This window comes from Balaenoptera borealis (genome assembly GCF_965194805.1).
Source record: "Balaenoptera borealis genome assembly, chromosome: 2".
Lineage (NCBI taxonomy): Eukaryota > Metazoa > Chordata > Mammalia > Artiodactyla > Balaenopteridae > Balaenoptera > Balaenoptera borealis.
The window spans coordinates 33736356-33757154 of record NC_138867.1 but is presented as its reverse complement, the minus strand read 5'-3'; the positions used below and the strand labels follow the sequence as shown (position 1 = coordinate 33757154).

Here is a 20799-nt window from a genome sequence, read left to right as displayed (position 1 = left end):
TGAGAAAATAGCAGTGCTTGAACATCTGCTGAACTTCTAAAATTATTCATTTGAATTGTTTGTACATGGTCTTTTTTTCACTACTATTAAGACCAAGGAAAATACTGATATGTAGAAAAGAAAGTAGCTTTGCTCTAGTATGCACTACAGAATAGTAGAGACACATTTTTATAAGCAGCTGTGAAAAACACTATAAAACAATGCTTCTTTTTGTAGGAGAGGCATTGCAGCGGCTTTCTGTGGCATCCTAATCCCTGTTTTAAAACTTATTTCCAGGGAAACAGTGCTCTTAAAACATTGGAAATGAATCCTTGTACCCCAAATAATGTCGAGGTTCTGGAAACTCGATCAACAGTTCCTAAAATAGAAGACACAGAAATAATTTCTCCAGTAGCTGAGCGTCCAGAAGATAGCACTGATGCGCAACCGGAAAACCATGTGGTTGTATCATATTGTCCACCGGTCATTGAGGAAGAGATAGTGAACCCAGGAGCGGATGAAGCCGGAGGGGCCTCACAAGTCATTTACATTGACATTCAGTCCATGTACCAGCCTCAGGCAAAACCAGAGGAAGAACCCGAAAACGACCCTGTAGTGGGGACAGGCTATAAGCCACAAATGCACCTCCTCGTTACTTCTACTGTAGAAGATCTGGCTGCAGATGATGATTTAGACAAAACTGCAGGTTACAGACCTCAGGCAAATGTAAATACTTGGAACTTAGTATCTCCAGACTCACCTAGGTCCACAGACAGCAACAGTGAAATTGTCTCTTTTGGAAGTCCGTGCTCCATTAACTCCCGACAATTTTTGATTCCTCCTAAAGATGAAGATTCTCCTAAATCTAATGGAGGAGGCTGGTCCTTCACAAACTTTTTTCAGAACAAACCAAACGATTAACAGTGTCTCCCTGTCACTTCAGTCTACCATCTCAATAAGCTCCTGTTGCCGGGTCAGCACTGGGCACCTTGGAGGGATCCTGTGAAGTGTTGCTAGTGAGGTGGACTTCACTCATGCAAGTTACACTGCAAGTGTTGATGTGCTTTTAATGTGGTCTCAAAGCCAAAGTACAATAACTCAGAAATTCAATCCACACAACTCACAATTTGGAGCTATTTGTGATTCGAGCCAAAGAATTCTAACATTGCTTTACCTTTAGGAAGCATTTCAATAACGGATACTGCCTGGTCCATACGTGCAAAACAAATCCCACAGCAACTATGTTCTGTTCTGTTGTTCATCAGGTTTTCTCATGCATATACCTTATGGAATTGTAAGCAGATTTGCAGGCAAGGGAGAAAAATGTCAGAGTAACAGATGATGTTTATTTGCCTGACATTTGCTCCATTCTAGATGAAAAACAAGCACAGATTTTAAAACTTTTAACATTATCCTCTATCCACAGAATTTAAGAAAATTAATATAATTTTTAATGTATCAACAGCAACACCTATTTAGTGTTTTGTTTGATAAAGTATGTTGATTTCTGTGCCTACTGTATAATGGTTATCAAACAGTTTTCTCAGGGGTACAAACTTGGAAAACGAGCGTGACACTGACCAGCTCAAATCAGAATCATGTTTTCTTGCTTTGGAAGATTTTTCACACCGTTCCATTATTTTTTAGCTTTTATGCTAGCTTCCCTTATTAGGTTGCCCTAATATTTAAAACTAAATTTCTAGGACTATAGACCTTAAGTTTAAAAAAAAAATTCATTGTTTTGTTTTTTGGTGACAGTGTCAGCTTTATAAATATATGAGCAAATTCAATATTCCTCATAAGCATGTAATTCCAGTGACTTACTATTTGAGACGACTACTAAGCAATATCTGGCGGCATTAGCCGTCTGTATAGTTCGGATTGGCCTCAGTCCCTCCTGAGAAGACCATGCTTTGAGCCCCGGTTGCCCAGGCAGTGACGATCTCTGACACCTTCTAGCAGGTGTTCCTCCTCATTGTGCATCTTAGCAGTTCCTCCCTCTTAAAGGGTCATCAGTCCAGACTATCTGATTCAGTCCTCAGATTTTTACATGTAAAACTAAAAAGATAATGCGTCTTACAGGGACAGTTACTCAAGGGCTGTTTTATGTGGAATATCATAAGACGGCTTTGAACCCGTGGGCATACCCATATTAAAGGTGCAACAGTTGCTCTGGGCGTCGTCCAGAGTTGTGTCCTCGCAGCATCCTCTGCCCACCGCTGGTTCTCATAAGTGATGTCTAGAATGAATGTGGTTCTTGGAAAAGCAAACTGAAAATCTAAAAAGTGTATATTTTCCCTGCCCTCAGGTTGTCTATGTATTTTGAGTTAAGGCCAAAGTACTTGAAAATTTGGAAGATCTAAAGAAGTCAAGATATGCCTTTTTTTTTTTTTTTTATCATCTGAGGTTCTGTAATGTGTTTGCACATAATGGATCAGTTATTTTTTTTCTAGCCCATAATGTATCGTTGTAAAAACCATGTTGTGGAAAAAAGCCACAATAAGTGTGACAAGGGAGAAAGTCTGTTTAGGTACTCTGTTTATGAATCCTAATCTTAATTGCTAGAATTCAGTTAAATTCCTGAGCTTCTTGATATATGAACATGTGGAGTGAAATACAATTAATTATGTATACAAATAGTGTAGTAAAACTACATAATAGCTCACAGAAATTTTCAACAATGAAAATTATATCAAACCAGAGCCACCTGTAAACAGTTCGCTCTGTCTTCTCATTTCTCCTGTTGGGCTCTTCCCTTTGCTTCCACCCCAGACGCTCAGACCTGGGCCTGCCTTCTCTCCCTGCAGAAGCTTGTTGTTACCACACCCCTCTTGCCCCCAACTCATGCCTTTTTCCCCATCAAAACTCACCAGTCGTGTACCTCCTCTCTTTAGGATAAGTGTTGGCCAAGGTAGAAGTTTACTGATCTAAACTCCACTAACCTGAGGTAACGGGAAAAGGCCAGAAGAGATTGTTTGATCTCCGCCATTAATGCATATGTGTTTCAACTGTGACCATCTGTATCCAGAGCCCTATCTAACCTACATTATGACTCATTTGTTTGGCTAATGGTGAATATCACCAGGGCTCTTGAGTCCTATCACTCCATCCAAGACTTCACAGCTTTTTCTGCATGAAGAAGATTCAGAGTGCAGCTCATCTCTCCCCTGCCTCTGGAGATCCATACGCCGGATCACTGGGTCAATGAGAAGCAGAGTATCGCTCTGTTAGTCTGGGCAGGCTCCTTACAACCTGTGATATGCTTAGAAGAGTGTGGTTTAGGTCTGAGGTCAAAACAGTTTTCCTTATCTTTTCCCGTTGAATTGAGGATGGCCAGACCTGCTCTGCAGATGGGAAGGGATTACTTCCCAACCCCTGCCCCACCTGGGCACATGGGGACAGGGCGAGGGGAGGGAGCTGGGGAGAGAGAAAACACCCTCTGTCACATATCTCTGGTTGCTTGTGGCACTGGAGACCCTGGTAAACGTGCACTGTTTGTCAGTGCCAGGACCATGCACACGGGTGACAGGTGGTCTAATAGGGCCTTTCTCTGTCCAGTCACATTAGCTCCTCTTTCTGGGGGAGGGCTAACCAAAGGCTGCTTAGAAGGGGAGGCTAGATGTGTTCCCTCCAGCGCTTCCTGACTGGGAGAATAATTGGGAAACCCCTCTTTCCTGCTAAAGTTTCCAGCTAGAACCCAATCATTGGTTAGAAAATTCTAAATGTCTGATGCAGAAGTATATCCCATTATGTCTTGATTAGTGCTGTGTAAAGGATACATTTTCACATCTCCTACAAGCCAGTTAACTTATCAGCCAGTTTCAGATCAAGCTTCCCTTGTGAGGAATGGAGATTCTGGTGGTCATTTTGACTGCATTTCTCTTGTGAGTGGCCATCTTAAATAAACAATATTGAACATAAAAGTCTTCTTGGAAGCCTTAGCTAGGCTTCTGACGTTAGACAGACCTTGTAAGTTATGTACTGCATGGATTAGCATCCGTATACAATTGAAGTCTTCAGTGTGCTGAACCTGTAGAAGCCTGGATTTGACACGATGGCCCGAGTATCTGGAGAGTTGAATTGGGTGTTCATGTGCTTAGGTGATAGAGGTGCTTTGTTCCTGCAGCTTAGACACAGAGGCAGCCATTCATGGAAAAGTTTCAGCCTCATTTTCCATACCAGCATTGCCTTCATGGTTCACGGATCTGAAGGATTGCATTTAGAACATCTACTCCTCTTGCACTCTCGGAAACTGTGGTAAAAGTCACATTCTTCAACCTTCATGCAACTTGTATTCTTGTTGGAAATTAGTCCTGTAATTTCTTAATTGTCTTCATACCGTCCATCTTTAAAGAACATGACAGGCCTTTCTGTATTTGAATAATTAGATGTAGTTTAGTGGAGACTAGGGAACACTTTCTTCCAAAAGGAATTTGGAATCAATTTTATGATAGCTTGAAATGAAAGTCCTCCCTAACCTGTCAATATGCAGAAAATGTTATGTCAAATTTTTCTACTGCTCAGGCACATAACCAGATAAAACTTTTTTTTTCTATTTAATTTTTACTGTTTTCTGTTTTGAACCATGTTAAAATTTGTATATCTTTTATAAAATGCCTTTTTATCCTTATTTTGAAAGTATAAAATCGGGCATCTCAGAAGTCAAATGTAGGATCATTAGCTAATCAGTGGAAGTTCAGTCAATTTTTTATTCACTGAGTTCCATCCCAGAATGTGCAGATTCAACAGAGTTTTCCTGAAAGGTGGTATGTGTCAAGATCTAGCTTGTGTAGGTCTGAGACCATTGGCTTGAAGATTCAAATCTACTCTAGAAGTGACTCCACAGTTTGAGTGAAAACTTGAGAAAGACTCATGCAGAAGCATCACTAGATATCTTATTCCATCCTAATTTTAAGTGTTCACAGTATCTTTTTATTTGATGGGTACACAACGTGGGACATGTTTGTACCAACCAAGTGTTTCTAGTAAATCAACAGCACATTGATGTGTGAGCTTAACTGACTAGGATAAACACTCATTCTCCTGATAAACTCTTTCTTCAAAGCATTATTTTAAACTCGTATTTCCTGCTGAAACAACGTTTCATGGTAGCATACCCATCTTTATTTTTTATATCCAGGAGAAAATCTTTCACAAAAGAAAATAAGTTGTGACTAAACTTACTGGAAATGCAGCTTTTAGACATGACCTTAGAATATCATTGTTAATGGCTTGTTTTGAATTTGGTCTATTTATACCTCCATGGATTATGTACCAGGGCTATTAATATTTAAACCTCTTATTTCAATAGGGTGGTGAGATTTTTATTCCTTTTCAGTTAGTACTTTTTTCTTAACTATTACATGATCATATTCATGCTAATTATAATACAAAGGAACTATTTTTAATGCTGATAATGGATTAAAGAACAACATTCTGTTCATTGAAATGTCAGGCTTTATTGTATATGGTAAAATTTCAGGGAATGTGATTTGAATATATCCAAACTCTTATAATTATGATACTGAGTTATGACAGGATTCTATTAATTTTAACCATGGGTAGCATTTGTTCCTCTATTAAGAATGTTAATATTTTGGATTATACGTGTCCATGTTATCAAGAGAATTTACCTGTGCAAGACAAATTCTAACTGTGCAACATTTTTATGAAAATGAAAAGTGATGTTTTTAAGAGGGAAACCCTCTGAATTTTTTTTCCTATGTGCAGGTGCCTAGTTGAAGAAACGTAGAAACAATAAATTCAAAAGCTCTTAAATACTAACCAAATACAAAACAGTAATAACTTATATTACTTTTTGGTTGCTATAACTGAATACCCTAAAAACTGAGAGATGTGAATGGGGGAAAAAAATGAATGTTTAATTGATAAAGAATTGGTTTTTATTACATTTACATATATCTTCTAAGATTGCCTTTGCAGTAGCCAATCAGAACTTTAAAACAAACAAAAAAACTAATAATATAGACCTTATGCTGCACTTAAGCCAAAAATACTTTGTATACCTGATTGAATGGATCACTTAAATGTATTGAATTTCCTTATACATTTAAAATGTACTTCCCTTAAGAATTACTCCATTTTAAATGGGTAACTTTCAATTTCTGAACTTACTATTTTTCCTCAGCATTCTGGTGGTATATTATAAAAGATCGGAAGATTTCTAGGTGGTAATGCAATTTTAATTAAAAAACATGGACAAGTTAACTGTTAGGTTTAACCTTAACATTAGTATTTTTGTAGTTGATCGTAGAAAACAGTACTGAATAATGATTTTCATAAAATTTTTTTTTCAAATACTCTGTCCCCTGTTTGATTTTCAGTACTTTTTCCTATTATTTATGATATATCCTTCAATTTAATTTTTTCCTTCCAACATAATGTTTCAGAAAAATGTGAATACGTTATGAATACAACACACAAAAAGAAACCCTATTCCATTCACTGTTGTGGAAGGGTAGGTATTACATGATACCCTGGGATTGGGATTTGTTTTATCCAATTATTTTCTCCAAAAGGAGCAAGGCGTTTTCTTACATTTCAATTCAGAATTGCTTGAAAAAGATTGGCCTGGATAGAGAGACATCCTAAATTTGAGATGGTGCCACCTTAAGGTATGTCCAAAGGTAAAGTCATTTTAGAACATTCAGTTTTCCTAGTAGGAGTGTGTTACCTTTCTTTCTCTTTCATTAGCTGGCCACAAGTCAGAGGTCCTTATAATGCTAGGAAGTTACCAGTTTTTACTTTCAAAATTGCATTATAGTGAATTACTGTTTACAAAATACACATACTGTGAACAGATATGTTTTTGTCTTTTATAAGGTTGTTTGTAGAATGAGTGTTTTTTTAAAGGGGATGTTATATGTTAAATATTTTCAGTTTTTTATAAATACTAGTAACTGTTTACTAATTTTTGTTTGGTCAGGTGTGTGCAAATGTAGCTGAAAGATAGGGAGAAACTGCAAATCCAGAACTGTTTCATTTTTCATTTCTTGAAATGTTACCACTACAGACTTTTTTTTTTTAATCTGAATGATCAGTTGTGATGCTCTGTACCTAAAATCGTGCTTAATCATATCAGGAAACATTTAAATATACATATGCAGGAAGCAAACTATAGATTGCAGTATATTTGTGTGATATTCAGTCTGATTCACACAAGTCTGAGTTTAATATGGAATAAAACAACTCCACTTACAGAGACAATAACTGAAGTATTTTCTACCTTATGAAAATTTGGAGATTATGTTGCTGTTAGAAGGAAAAATTTGGACATTTTATATCATTGTATAATTTCAGAATTTAGTTTCCATATCTTTTGGGAGACATGGTTAATAGCAAGAACATAGAATATAAGTAACCTATTACTAAGACACCTTAAATGTAAAACTAGTATGCTTGGCTGTTAACTCTAAAGATGTTACTTATGTTTGTTTTTAAAACATGCATGTATTTAACAATTTTATCATAGTATTGTCATGGAAAAAATAAATATATTTTCTTACAACTTACACTGACAGATTTGGGCATTATTTTGGGGTTTTTTTTTTCCTCCTATTTTAAGCACTTAGGAGAAGTGGCTCCTGCTTTGTTGTTAATACTTTCGGTTCTGTCTTATAAGAATTATAGTGGTTATGAAGCAATCACATAGGGCTCTGACTAAATTTTTAATATTTTAATATATTTCTATGCCATTGATATAACCTTCCATAAGTTTTCTTAAATCTATATTCTATTTACCAGACAGGTTACCATAAAATAATCAGATAGTGGGGAGCCAACATTATAAAACACATACTAAATAAATACTGGTCCCTAAAGTATGGTTTTTCATTTTTTCCCTCTGAGGATAACCTAAACATTTCTTGAAATTCTAGAAATATATCAAAATTTTATTATCAACTTTTTGAATTTGGAAATATAGTCATTGATTCAGCAAAACCTCAGTAATTTTAAAGGATGAAGTGATCTTAAATAGAATTTCATAAGGGGGGAAGTTAAGTCTTCAGTCTTCTGTAGCCTACGCTCACCCACAGTAACAACTGATGTATTATGAAGAAACTGTAGACACCAATTTTAAATTAACTGTGAAACACATGTTAGTATTTAAGTACTATTTAAGAGCTCATACATGTGGTCTGTCCTTTACGGAGACCTCAGTGCATATCTAGTTTCCCAGATGGTGAGTTCTTGAGCCAAAATGTATAGCACCATCAACCCCAGGAAGTTTGAAAGGATCAAAAGGAGAGGAATGATGTAGTTATTAGGGGAAAGCAAAATAGAGGTGTATGAGTAATGTTTTTCATGTATGGTATTCAACATTACACTAAAATGTTAGCGTACAAACAAGTTCATTACAAAAGGCCTGTGTAAGAATTGGTTTTCAGTGGCCTATAAATTTGATCCATTACCCTTCCCCCGGAGTGACTAATAATAGAATTGAATTAAAAGTACTTATTCAGTCTGGAAGAACCAATGAAGTTGAAATAACAAGAGATGTCTTAAACTGATTTGGGATTAAACCCGAGATGATTTTTATCCCAGAGTAATTACTTTCAGATTAAAGAAACAAGAAAAGCTTTTAAGGATGATTTTGATAGAAACTGTTAAGTGGGAATCATGTTAAAATGAGTACAACTGCTGTGCATGGAGCTCATAATTATCCATCCCTACACGTTTGCAAGATGAGAAAGAATTTCAAGTCTCAGCTGACATTGAAACCTTTTCCCCCTCCTGTCCCCAGCCAACTTGATCTCGGCCGCAGAGCTGGGTCTTCACTCTGGACTCAGCCTTCAGAAGCAGGGTGGGTCTGGTTCTCTTCCTGGCGCTAGAGGCCTTGCACACACACCCCACCCGCATTTTCCTCGAGTTGATGGAGAGGCGGGAAGCCTTGAGGAAGCAGAGCATTAACAAGACGTGGCCCTTCCTGGCCCCAAATTGCCCAAGGACCAGTGCAGACGACACACCCTCTTCAGAGATGTACCTGGAGTCTGACTTTCTCAATCACCTTTTGTGGCTCCTTTCCTCTTCTGTGGCTTCTGCAGGTGTCACGCCCCGGGCAGCGGCTGCCTCGTGTGAGCTGCGCAGCCCTGGCTCCCGGCCAGTTTCACCACCACTGACTACCTGGGCGACCCCGGAGAAATTCCCCCACCTCTCGCCTCAGCTGTGGGTCTTGATAACCTACCTTTGCGCAGTTGCGGGGATGGCGGGTGGCGGACACAACGCTCCCGACAGAACAGATGTCGGGTTGTTACTCGCTCCTCTATCCCTTGAGAAACCTCAGGAGCACCTCGGACTTTCTGACCCGCACCTTAAAGATGTAAATGCCTTAAAACTGGCTTAGATGCACCTTAGGTTAGTGACATCTCTCAGGTACCCAGAGGGGAGTTAGCCAGCAGGAGGCCTGCTAATTAAAGCACGGGATCTCTTCCCACGGGACCCGATGCTGTAGCCTTCACCTTTCTTCGCTTGGGTAACTTCTTCCGGTCTCCGTCTAAGCGGTGCTGCTCAGAGTAAGTCTTTCCAGGCTCCTGGGAGCCCCATCGTCTGCCTTCCCAGCACGCCCACCTCTCCGCGGTCCGAGCGGCTTCGTTTGATAGCAGGAGTTGAACGGCTGCATCCACAGAGCTTAGCGTAGTGTCCGCCGCATCGCAAGTGCTTGATGAATATTCTTTGAATAATTGCGCCTCGAAAGAAAAAGCAGTTTGTTTCCCCAGATATTAGAAATGTTATCTTACAGGGAGGTGATACGCCTGTGGAAGAGTCTCCAAGGATGGAAAGACAGGGCAGTCCTCGTGGAGCTGGCATGCCTCGGAAGAGGAAGGAGTCTTCCCAGGTCATCTGGGAGAAGATCCTGCTGTTCATGGTGGATGCTCCAGTATTTGTTGCATGCAGCTACCCTTTGTTCTCCTCAAAGCAGATTTGCCCTCATCCTGTTATCTCTTTGACAGGAGCAGATAGGGGATAAATGGGCTGTATCGGAAGTGACCACAGCTTAGGGCCCTTCTCCCACCCACTGCCCATTCCCCACCTCCTCCCGCTTTAAAATGTATTTCACCCTCTCTGTCGGGTTCTCTCCATCCTTCCAAGTGACAATGTGCATCACCAAGCGATTCGTTCCTGCCCCCATCTGTCTTTCCACAATCGCATATCTGTTTCTCTAGGAGACAATCCTTGCCCCATCTCCCAGGCATTTACTTGGTGGGCAGGTGCCCTGGTACTTGCTGCAGGCTGCACTGGGCTATAGTCTCCTACTCCACCCAGAACTGACACATACCTCTTCTCTACACCCGAAACTCTCAGGCCAGACGTCCCCAAAGAGCTGGACCCATGGTTTCAGGCTCCTCCAAGTCTACAGCCTTACATTCAGAGAGAAGAGGGCACCCTTCCTCCTGGCTGCCAGGGAGGACTCTAGTTGGCCCGGCCTGTGTCACGTGTCCATCGCTGGTCCAGTCGTGTGGCCCAACAGAAGTTCTATTCAAGGGCCACTTCCACAAGTACCACACAGTTAGAGTTGGAAGAGGACCAGTCCCCCAAAAGAAAGGAGGTGATATTCTGAGTGGACAGAACAATAAATCAGCACTATAGACTCACTGAAGAAAAGCTAGAGAAGAGATAAAAGGAAAAAGAAAAAAAAAAATCCCTCAACCTTCTCATGCAGCATTAGCTATTTTTAACGTTTTACTTTTTGTCCTTTCAGACATTTTTCTATGTGAATGTGTATGTATATATATATTTACACGTATTTTCATGTTTGTACCTGTATGCATATATATAAAATTATATTGTATATTCTATTTTGGAACTTGATTCTTTTATAGAACATTTTGAAAATCTTTGAATATCAATAGGATATTTTATGGCATTATTCTTTCATGGATATATAAGATTCCAAAGTATACATGAATTCTTTAAATTCAGCGTTCTGGACATTTGTACTGTTCACACTTTTCATTAAATAATGGATGACTTTAAAACTCAGATGAAGCTGTTTGGCACTGTTTTTTTTCAGCCTTAAGAAGCCACACTTGAATTCACACTAGGTGCCACTGGCCCGTGATGCTCAAGAACTCCCAAACCAGCTTTCCTATGCTGTCATATGTGGTTTTCACCACTGAGTGACTAGTGAAGATTTTGACCTAATGCAGAGCTCTACTGCTTACGTGCTGTTTCCTCTAAGATGATGGGGCGGCCAGCAGGAGCTTGGAGCAGGGACTGCTCAGGGCTCATCCACTGAAATCCAAGCTGGGCCCCTAGTCATTGGTGACAGTTCCAGGACCCAGGGGAAACAGGATTTTGCAATATTTATTGATATAAGGAAAAATTTTAAAAGACTGCCATGGTCTCTGGGAATAGAAGTTCTCTTATCCTGGGAGTCTTGGTTTGGCTCATGGTTTGGGGAACTAACAGAATGTGGCACATTCTTCGGATGGGACAGCACATGACATAAAGTGCACTTGAAGGAAACAAAGCAGGTCTCTGGTGAAGTACGGTCTGGAGGTGGGAGAGACTGGGGTCAGAGGTGAAGAGGGTTGGCGGAGGCAGATTCTCAGATGGTCCCTGGGACTCCTGGGCCCGGCTCTACACACCTGGTACAATCCCACCCCCTGGAGTGTGGCCCGGCCTGTGCCTATGACAGGAAGGCACTCCCACAGTCAGGTTACTCATCAGTCGACCCTGTGTTAACGAAAAGGGAGGCTGCACAGGGCGGGCCTAACCTCATCAGGAGAGCTCTTACAAGAGAGACCGGGCCTCTCAGAAAGACGGTCTCCTGCTGGCTTTGAGGAAGCAGGTGCCCAGTGGCCTTGGAAGAGGGCCCGAGTCTCCAAGGACCCCACAGGCCTGGCCGATGCTGGTTTGAGGAACAGAGACTTCACTGGCCTTTATGTTCTCCCCGGTGCCTCGTCCAAGTTGGTTTGCATACAGTGAGTACCCACGAGGGGCCGCTCCAGCAGTGCTTGTGAGGATCCAGGAAATCATTTCGCATCCCCACCCCATCCTAACAACCCCAAAGCCCCCGAACAAACTCCGAGGACTTCAGGCTTCCAGGCCAGAGGTAGTCACGTGACCGTGAATCAGGCCCCAACCCTGAGGGGCAAATCCTCTGAGGTGCTGGACCAGGAGATCACACAGCTTATTCTATTTCTGAGGCGAACATGTGGCCTGGACAACTATTGGGCACATTTTCTACTCTACTGGACTGTGCCCCCCATTTCATACCCACCTGCCGACAGTTGCCCTGTGAACCCTAAGGTCTGTGAAAGGAAGGCACGCCTGCCGCCAGGGCTGAGAGTCACCATGCAGCAGGCCTTGTACCCCGACCCTCTCTCCTCCACAGTCCTCTTGTCTGAGGGTCCCTTTACTCTGCTTCTACTTTCCTTCAGCCAGTTTCCTAGCAGGGCTTTCCATAGCTAATCCTCTGGCCTGGTGCACGTTGCTTTTGTTTCTAAATGAGCGTAGATGTGCAGATTCCTTGCGCTTCCCTGGCCTTCCTTCTCACAGATATTCCCATCCAAGTCCCCTTTTAGCCAAGTTGGAGGTGCAGCCCCTTAGCACCAGGCTGTCCGAGGCGGCCAGAGCCCCAGGCCGGGCCCTTGCTTGAAGGTGGGCAGCTGGGACATGGGGGGAGGCCTTACCACATGTTCAAAGATCTCTGTGCCTTGGTAAACCTTTTGGATCTTGAGCAAGTCAGAGAGACAAAGAGAGACAACGAGAAAGGCAGCAAACGCAGCCCAAGCGCTGAGACACATAGTTTCTCGCACGTCTTTCCAGGAAAAGGCGAGTGCTCCTGGGAGCTGTGCACTTTCTAGGATAAAGACGTCTTAGCAAGGGCAGGAGGAGGAGGAGAGGCAGGGAGTTTTTTTCTGTTGCCTGCCCTGCTCTTGCTGTTCTCAGCTTGGCCAGGGCCGGGCAGGGGCCCAGGGGAGCACACCACTGCTTGGAAATAGATTGCAGCAACTCCCCTGAGTGCTGGAGGTTATTTGTGGAGGAGAAGCCAGAGGAGAGAAGGAAAAGACTTCAAGCCCAGACCTCATTGCCTGTCGGGGGCCCTGAATCCCTCTCCGACGGAGCGGCTCTGGTCTCTGCTTTCAGATTTGTTCAACCCGGCATCCTTGCGACGGGAGAGCTTTGGAAGAAAGCAGACTTGGAGCTGTGATGAGAGCCCAGCAGGCAGACACTAGGGGACTGGCCTCTGCCCAAATCCCCCTCACCCACAAGACTCTCCTGCCAATGACAGCTAACCGGAGGGAGCCCCAGAATGCCCCTGAACAAGCCTCGGGTCCACGGGCCGCTGCATCTGACTGAAGGCTGGGTAAGGGGTAGAAAAGTTCCACAGTGAAGCACCGTGGTTGTATGCTGTGGAAGGACCAGGAGCAAGTCACTTGGTCTTTCTGGCCGGCTTTTGTCTTTGTGAGTCAAACTGGCCTTGCCCATGTGCTCTGGCTGTCATCAAAGGAGGGCTGTTGCTGAGATCAAATATGTGAACATTCTTTGAACATGAGGTTGAAGTGCAATTACTCACAGGGCCTGTCTCAGCAGCCAGACCATGCTGTTGAACTGGATTAGTCATTTAGCTGCCTGAATATAGCCACCTGTAAACTGGAACTTCCTAATGACAGCCTGTCACTTCCACCAGGACGCACCAGCTTAAATGCCTGCAGACCTCGTACTCCACGGCCTCCCCGAGGCTGAGGCAGGGCCACTGATATTTCCCTTGTCTGTTTAGTGCGAGCTGTAGAACAATACCCAGTGCTGATGCAGTTGAATGGCCCCCCTTTTCCATCTTGGCAAATAATTATGCAGACCGGGCTGAAAGCAGCACAAATCCCTTACTTTGGATTCTGATCTTGGACTCCGTGCTGGCAGCCCTCGTCCCTCTGGGCTCCTTCTGGATGGTAGTCCTAGAGCTCTTCTTTCCTGCCTTTGACCAGCTAAGCACACACCCTTCTCAGCTAAGGGACTGGCTATCTCAAAGCACACACCTTACCGCCCCTCCACCTGCAAGGGCAGCGACTGAGGGTTCCTAGAAGAGACCAGGAAGGGACTGGGAAGCAAGCAGTAAATGCTCCGTCCAAGCCCCTCTCCTCAAGGACGAATCGTCTTTCCATGTGGAGCTGGAATTCTCTGCCTTTATTCTCGCCCTCAGCCAGGCCTCCGCAGGCTGCCCCTTGGTGCTTCCCTCCCAGGGGAGAGCAGCCTTTGTTGCGGGGGGGCTTGCTATCAGAGCTCTGAGAGGGGCTGCGAGCCCCTCCTTCTCGCTCTTCTCTTTCCTTTGGGAGCTCTCTGTGCTAAAAACAAGCTTGCTGAGAATCCTATTTTTCTGGGTGAAAGGTGAAAAATGCAGCACTTCCTCCAAGTGGAAAGCACTGGGCCCGCCAGCTCCGGGCACATTTCCGAGATCCCTCCTCCCACTCGGGGGAGGAGACAGCTCCTTGCCAGGGGGAGAGGAGAAGAGGTGGGCGGTGGAGGGAGGGAGGGAGGCGAGGAAACCGGAAGGGAAGCACCGGTTACTCTGAAGCCTGGGCTGTGGGCATGTGGAAAGCAGAGGGCCCGTTTGTGTTGGAGGGGCCTGGGGGCTGGACTGGCCTGGGCCCAGAAATGGAAGGCAAAGAAGAGGGCGGGAGACCGGCAGCTGCTCAGAGGTGCCTGAGTCGCAGGGTCACAAGCTGCCGCTCCTCGGGCCCTGGGGCATCATGGGGACAAAGATGACCCCGCAGACCTTTCTGAGAAAGAGCCCCCAGGCGAGCTTAGAGGAAGCACGTGCCGGTGCACGAGTCAGTTTTTGTAGGAAAAGCAAGAACATTCCCCTTCTTGACACCACCCCAGCCGTCCTTGCTTAGAACACATGGGAAGTTCTGGAGAATTTCCTCAGATGCTGATTGTGGGACAAAAGCTTTTCAGTAACCCAGGCTTCGTAATATCCTTCCTGGGCGGGACAGGGATGGCGTTAACCTTCGAGCTCCCTGGCTCCTCCTCAAACCTCTTCCTCCAGCCAAGAGCCCAGCCAGCCTTCTCCGACATGCCCCTCCACAGAGCCGCTGCCCAGAAGCCATGGCGCAGATCCCTTCCCCTGCCAGGCCCTCCTCCTCAGAACGACAACACGGCTGCCAGGTACCAGGCAGCAGGTGGACGAAGGGGGGACAGCAGGGGCACAGCAGGCAGGGCTGGAAGAGGCGGACGCTGCTCCCCCCGCGGGGCCCGTGACTGCAACCTCCCAGGCCTCCGCGCAGCCCCAGGGATCCCACGGATGAACTCCTGTCAGGGGCCGCCTCATCCCTGTTGCACCATTTCCTCAACAGCACAGGACTTGCGGTGGTGGATTGGTTGCGCTAATGGCCCTAATTTTCCACCCTCCCTGAATCCATGCTCTGTGCCAGGTGACTTTGCAGTTGCTCTCACAATGGAGAGAGAGTCTATTTCTTCATCTCTTGAATGTACGGACTTTGACTAACACAATGTGGCAAAGGTGACATGAGGCAGTTCCAATCCTAGGCTGTAAAACGCCTTAGACCTCAGTTCCGGTGCTCTCACCCTCCTCCATCACCGAGTGAAGGGCATGTCAGGCTAGCTCACGGGTCCCAGCAGGAGGGGTGGAGCAGACCCAAGTCACCTCCCCATCCCAGCCAAGGCTACGATAAGCGAGCCACCTTACACATGTGAACAAGTCCCACTGAGACCAGAAGAACCACCTAGTCAAGCCCGGCCAGGATCAGCAGAAATGCCAAGCTGACCACTCGAGGCACGGAAGCTATCAGCACATCTTGCGGTATGCCACTGAAGTTCTGTGGTTGTTTGTCGTGCAGCATTATTGTGGCGATAGATAGTAGATACACTTAGAGAGGAAACCGGGGGACCCACAAAACCAGGCTGCGTTCTCCTTGGCTCTCCTGCACATCTGAACCCAGGTCTAATCCCTCAGCTTCAGGACAAAGTTTATATTCTCCCAACCACCTGTGTTATAAACTCATCCCATGTTTCCCGAATTTTGGCTACTGAGAGGGTGAAAGAGCTTGGGATATACTGTCTCTTACCCTGTTCTCCCACGCCCCTCCCATATGATCAGCTCCTCTTGGGTCCCCCTATTCTGCTGCCTTCTCACCTGCAGCCTCTCTACGGCTCTGACTTCATCACGTGTCACCCCTCTTTTCCTAGCCCACCTAGGGAAAGGCAATTCATCACCCTCATCACTCCCGGGTCCCCAGCCCCGGGTTACCGTGTTTTTCTCAGGATGACACTTGCAGGGAACAACAGCCCATCCTCAGCACAACTCTTCTGGCTTCAGCTCAACTGGACGTTTTGACAAAATCACCGTGACTTTTTTTTTTGGACTGGAGGCAATCGATTCAAAATGTGAATCAATTGGAGTTGTGAAAGCAACTCCATTATATCTTGGGAAGCACTGACCCTGGATGTCTCCAAGGAGACGGTGTTGAGGTGAGGGTGACAGGGAGGTGGTACACCCACTCTCTACCACGTGGCTTTCTCCACACCGCACTCACAGGTGACATACGCAGGAGAGGATGAATTGCTGTTGTCGTGACCATCATTGCTCTGAGAGGAAGGATCCTGGTCATCGAAGGTTCCCAAAGACAGGAGGCAGAAGGGTGAAGCTCAAGGTGAACGTCTCTAGTTTATTTATTCATTTTTTTAGAACCCTTAATGTGCCTAAAACTGTGCTTGGCACAAAGCTCAAAGCCTTCGCTGACCGCCTGCTGCACAAGCAAGGGCAGAGTCATGATGAGACTAATTATAGGCGCTTGTGTGAGGTGGGTCACATTTCCCTCCTCTCTGGTGGCAGCATTCATCTCACTTGCCCTTAGCAAGTCCTGCCATGGGGATCTGCCAGTGAGCCAGCTGTCTCCGGGGTCATCGCGTGAGTAGCAAAGTGGCACTGTGATGGCTCAGAAGGAAGCAGCGCCGCTTCTCTGGTTCTTGCCCAGATGCTCAGACCAGGCTGAGGGCGCCCCCAGCTCAGCCTGAGAAACACTGACTGTATTCGTGTCCATTTCTAGACACCGCCTCGGGAGGTATCAATAACCCCTCCACAGGTGAACGAACGACTAAATGAACGTGCTGTAGCCTTCTTCATCTTCTTTATTCAAGTTCACTACAGACACCCCCCCACTTAGAACCAGAATGACAGTGACCCACCTCAGTAACACATGTGCCTTTCCATCTGCTTATTCTGGAAGCTTCACAGTCACCTCCTTGAGTCACCATTTACCGAGAGAGAACCGTCAGCTCCCCGAAGTGCCCACCCCAAGTTACCTACCCTGCTCTGCTGATGCCACAAAGGGCCCAGACAAGTCTCCTTTGGGAGAAAATTCTTAGGAAGTGTGCAAAGAATTCAGGGCTGTCCACCCAAACTTGCAAAAGTATACTGTATGGACAATCTGTAGCTATAAAAATATACACATACAAAAGGACAGCTACAAAGTCATGGCGCCCATTTTCTTAGATTTGCATTATAAAAAGTACGGATTTCTCATTAAAGGTAAACTTTCGGGGGGGCAGCTTTATAATTATGATTCTATCTCTAGTCTCCCTTAATCCTTATTTTCATAGTCAGAGCATAATGAACCAGCCAGTGAGGAGGGGAAGGGGTTAATCCTAGTAATTCATGGACCAAAGTAGAGAAATTTGAGGTTCAAGGTCTTACAGTCATTCTGCTGTCAGTAAGAGTGTCAAGAGTCAGGGGAGGAGAGAAGTATTTTAATACTGCCCTTTGGGTCTCTCTCTCTTTTTTTTTTTCCTTTCTTTCTTTTTTTTTTTTTTCTTACAAACTATGAATCACAACACAGTCATTGAGCTACAGCAGACAGGCTCGGAAATTCGCCGTGATGTGTGATCTCTGGTGGCCACTACACATTCAATGGACAAAGTCCGACGCTTCCTACACAGAGCATTCCGTTGGGTTTGGCCCACAGGATGTCAGCAGGAAAGGCCACCCAGGGACTCTTGTCTCGGTCCTAGTTTCCCATCAGGGGGTACTTGCTCCTTGATGAGAGGAAACACACCTGGTCCCCATGCCTCTGTGTGTAGTGTCAGGCAAGGTCTTGGGGCCCCCAGGATTCTCAGGATAGAAGGTTCTGTCCCTTGGGCAGAGCCAACTGCTGTTACTTGGCTCCACAAGTGTTGATGTTTTTCCCATCCACGGCGTCTTCCACGAGGGAAATGTGGTAATCGGTGGACAGGGTGAAATGAGAAATGCAGCCCACGAGGCCTCGCATGTACTGCCTGTTAGTGTGCAGAGCAATTTCCTTCATTCCACCTGCCAGGAAGCCAAAGGAAGATGACGTGAGTCAAAGAGAAGGATGTCTCTTCAGTATGCCTGAGTGTCTACTGACCAAGGCGTCCCTCAGCTGACAGGATAGGTGAGGCTGCGGTACCTAGAACTCAGGACATCGCAGCTGTCTAATTTATAATTATCCTTGCAGGAACAAGCTGACTTGGATCAATTTGATACACAATCAGAGCCTATAAGTATCCACCTCATAAGTGATTTCTGACCTAGTTGACCACTTAAAACCAAATAGTACCTGGTAAATTTTGAAATGTATAATGTCAACAAAATGTAGTATGTGTGGTAAGAGGTGATGTTATCTTAAACCAAGAGAAATACACTGATGTTGAATGCTTTCGATTAAGTTCACTTTTAGGAAATATCATACAGATAGAGGTATATTTTCATGTTGATGTGTCAGCGTTAGTGGGTTCTAAGCTATTTACAAAAATACCACTCATTCTAACTCTGAGGGGGCCGGAAAGACAGATCCTCCTTCCTCAGGGAGAATTCAAGGAGCTATATTTAGCAGGTTCCTGTTCTATTAACAAGAAAAGCAGGGTTTTCCTGGTGGATCAGTCCACAGCACAAAAGCATCTAAGTGCTTCCTGACCCCTCAGCCATGAGTCAGAAGTTCAGAAAATGGAAGAATGGAATATCTGGAGAGCTTCCTGATTTCCAAGTATTTGACTGATCCAGTGAAGTACACAGCTTTGGGAAGCCCCAGCATGACAAATGGAAGGTTAAGAAGAAAATGCACTGGCATAATTTAGGTTTCGTCAAAGGTCAAGGTCACTTACCCACATACAGTGCTCCATTGATGTTGAGCTGCTTCATCATGCCAGGTGACTTGCCTGTTCTGGCCCCATAGTCATCCACAGTTATCTTTCCTGATTGGCCATCCCTGTAAAAACCGCCACCATTTTTTGGAGCTTCATTCACTAATTCAATCATGCATTCATTTTAATACAAATGTATTATTGAAATCCTTACTAAGCACCAGGCACTATACTAAATGATGGAGCTGCCAAAATGAAACAAACAAAAACAAACAAACAAAAAACCACCGAAATTCCTAAGACAAACAAAAAATCAAATTGCCGGTGATGCCACAGTGTCACCACTCTATGGTAGAAGAATGGCCGGGAGCTGTGGAATTCTACAGGATGACAACAGAAGCCCAGGGAAAGCTTCTGAAAAAAAGATTCTGAGATGCGTTTTGAAGGCTGGGTGGGTCAGGTGAAGGAGAAGGCTAATGCAGACAGGAAGTGGCAACGACAAAGAGAGAAAGGACATGGGGGTTGGTACAGACTGAGCATACAGAATTCTAGAGGTGGGAACAGAGTAGTAAAAGATGAAGCCAGAAGCAGATGGTGAAGGGCATAAGGAGCTTAGTTAGAATTTATCCTGAAGGTGAGAGGGAACCAGAGAAGAACTTTAACAGGAGGGGTGGTGGTGACATGGTGACACATGGTGAGTGTGGATGTTATTCTAAGCACAATGGGAAGCCAATGCAGTAGTCTTTGTTGGTAGAAGATTACTCTCAGGGAGGACGAAGAATGGCTTTGAGGTTTCTAAAGGACCCAGAGAGTCACCCAAAAGTGACTCTGAGGACAGTGGAATGGAGGTGTTCATCTGTGGCAAGGGCTTTGCAGTTTTTTAAGGTGGTTTCCAAAAAGCAGCCACACTTCTCCTCCTTCTCCTTCTTTTCTTCCTCTTTTTTTAACGAGTTGTTTATTGGTCTTTTAATGTTCCTTTTTTATAGCAATCACTTCTTGTTTCTTAGGTTAATAGCCTCTCTTATCTCACTGATGATATTAATGCTTTCATCATTGTTTTCATTCATAGTCTCTGTTTCCTCCAAGTTGCTTTGTTATATCTATTTGTTCTGATATCCATCTTTCATACTGGAAACTTTTTTCAAATGCCTAGTGATCCCCGACTGCCACACAGATAAGTGTTGAGCGCCAAGAAACAGACTGGAAGCCCTGTGTGCTGGATGGCTTTTGTTGACTGTGCTGTGATCTGGCTCAGTAATTGCCTTGGGGGAATATCTGGATTTCCTATTCTTCTTACTGTGGGGTATAGACCTGGCTCCCAGCATTCTGGGATCTCCTCAAAGTCCACCTGCCCTGAAATCTTATCTCACTAGAGATATCTAGATCTCCCTGGAAGGTGAGGGCTTCTTCAAGTTTAGCCATCGACATTCTTTCTCTAGAAGATCTCTAATGAGTGAAGATTTGGGAGTTCAGCCTCTCTGGCCTGCTAGTGTTAGTAAAGGGCACAGGTGGGAGTTGGTACCGAGATGCCCTAATGACCCGGATCAAGGATACTTGGATGCCAGGCCAAGATGGGGAACAGGAAGCGGGACTAAAGGGAATTGGAGAGCACATCCCGTCAGCTCTGTCTCACACTGTGGCAGGTACTCACCGAACAGCCTTGACTCGGTGCCACCGACCGTCATTGAATGAACCGTTCACCATGATGGATGCTACACCACTGCCCAGGTTATAGCT

General features: G+C 44.7%; 2 protein-coding genes across 7 annotated transcripts in view; one reads left to right on the top strand and one right to left on the bottom strand.

Moving 5' to 3' along the window:
• LIFR (LIF receptor subunit alpha) overlaps positions 1-7511 on the top strand; it is a 91166-nt gene extending 83655 nt beyond the window's left edge. For all 5 annotated transcript variants that reach the window (XM_082382203.1, XM_082382205.1, XM_082382202.1 and 2 more), the window contains one exon: positions 277-7511. In XM_082382203.1, the coding sequence (XP_082238329.1) occupies positions 277-900 (624 nt within the window). In that variant the 3' untranslated portion in view covers positions 901-7511. The remainder of the gene's footprint in view (positions 1-276) is intronic.
• A 9565-nt stretch (positions 7512-17076) lies between these two features.
• EGFLAM (EGF like, fibronectin type III and laminin G domains) overlaps positions 17077-20799 on the bottom strand; it is a 166939-nt gene continuing 163216 nt past the window's right edge. For both annotated transcript variants that reach the window (XM_082382218.1, XM_082382219.1), the window contains 3 exons: positions 20714-20797; positions 19084-19187; positions 17077-18271 (listed from right to left, as the gene is read on the bottom strand). In XM_082382218.1, coding sequence (XP_082238344.1) covers positions 18117-18271; positions 19084-19187; positions 20714-20797 — 343 coding nt within the window. In that variant the 3' untranslated portion in view covers positions 17077-18116. The remainder of the gene's footprint in view (positions 18272-19083; positions 19188-20713; positions 20798-20799) is intronic.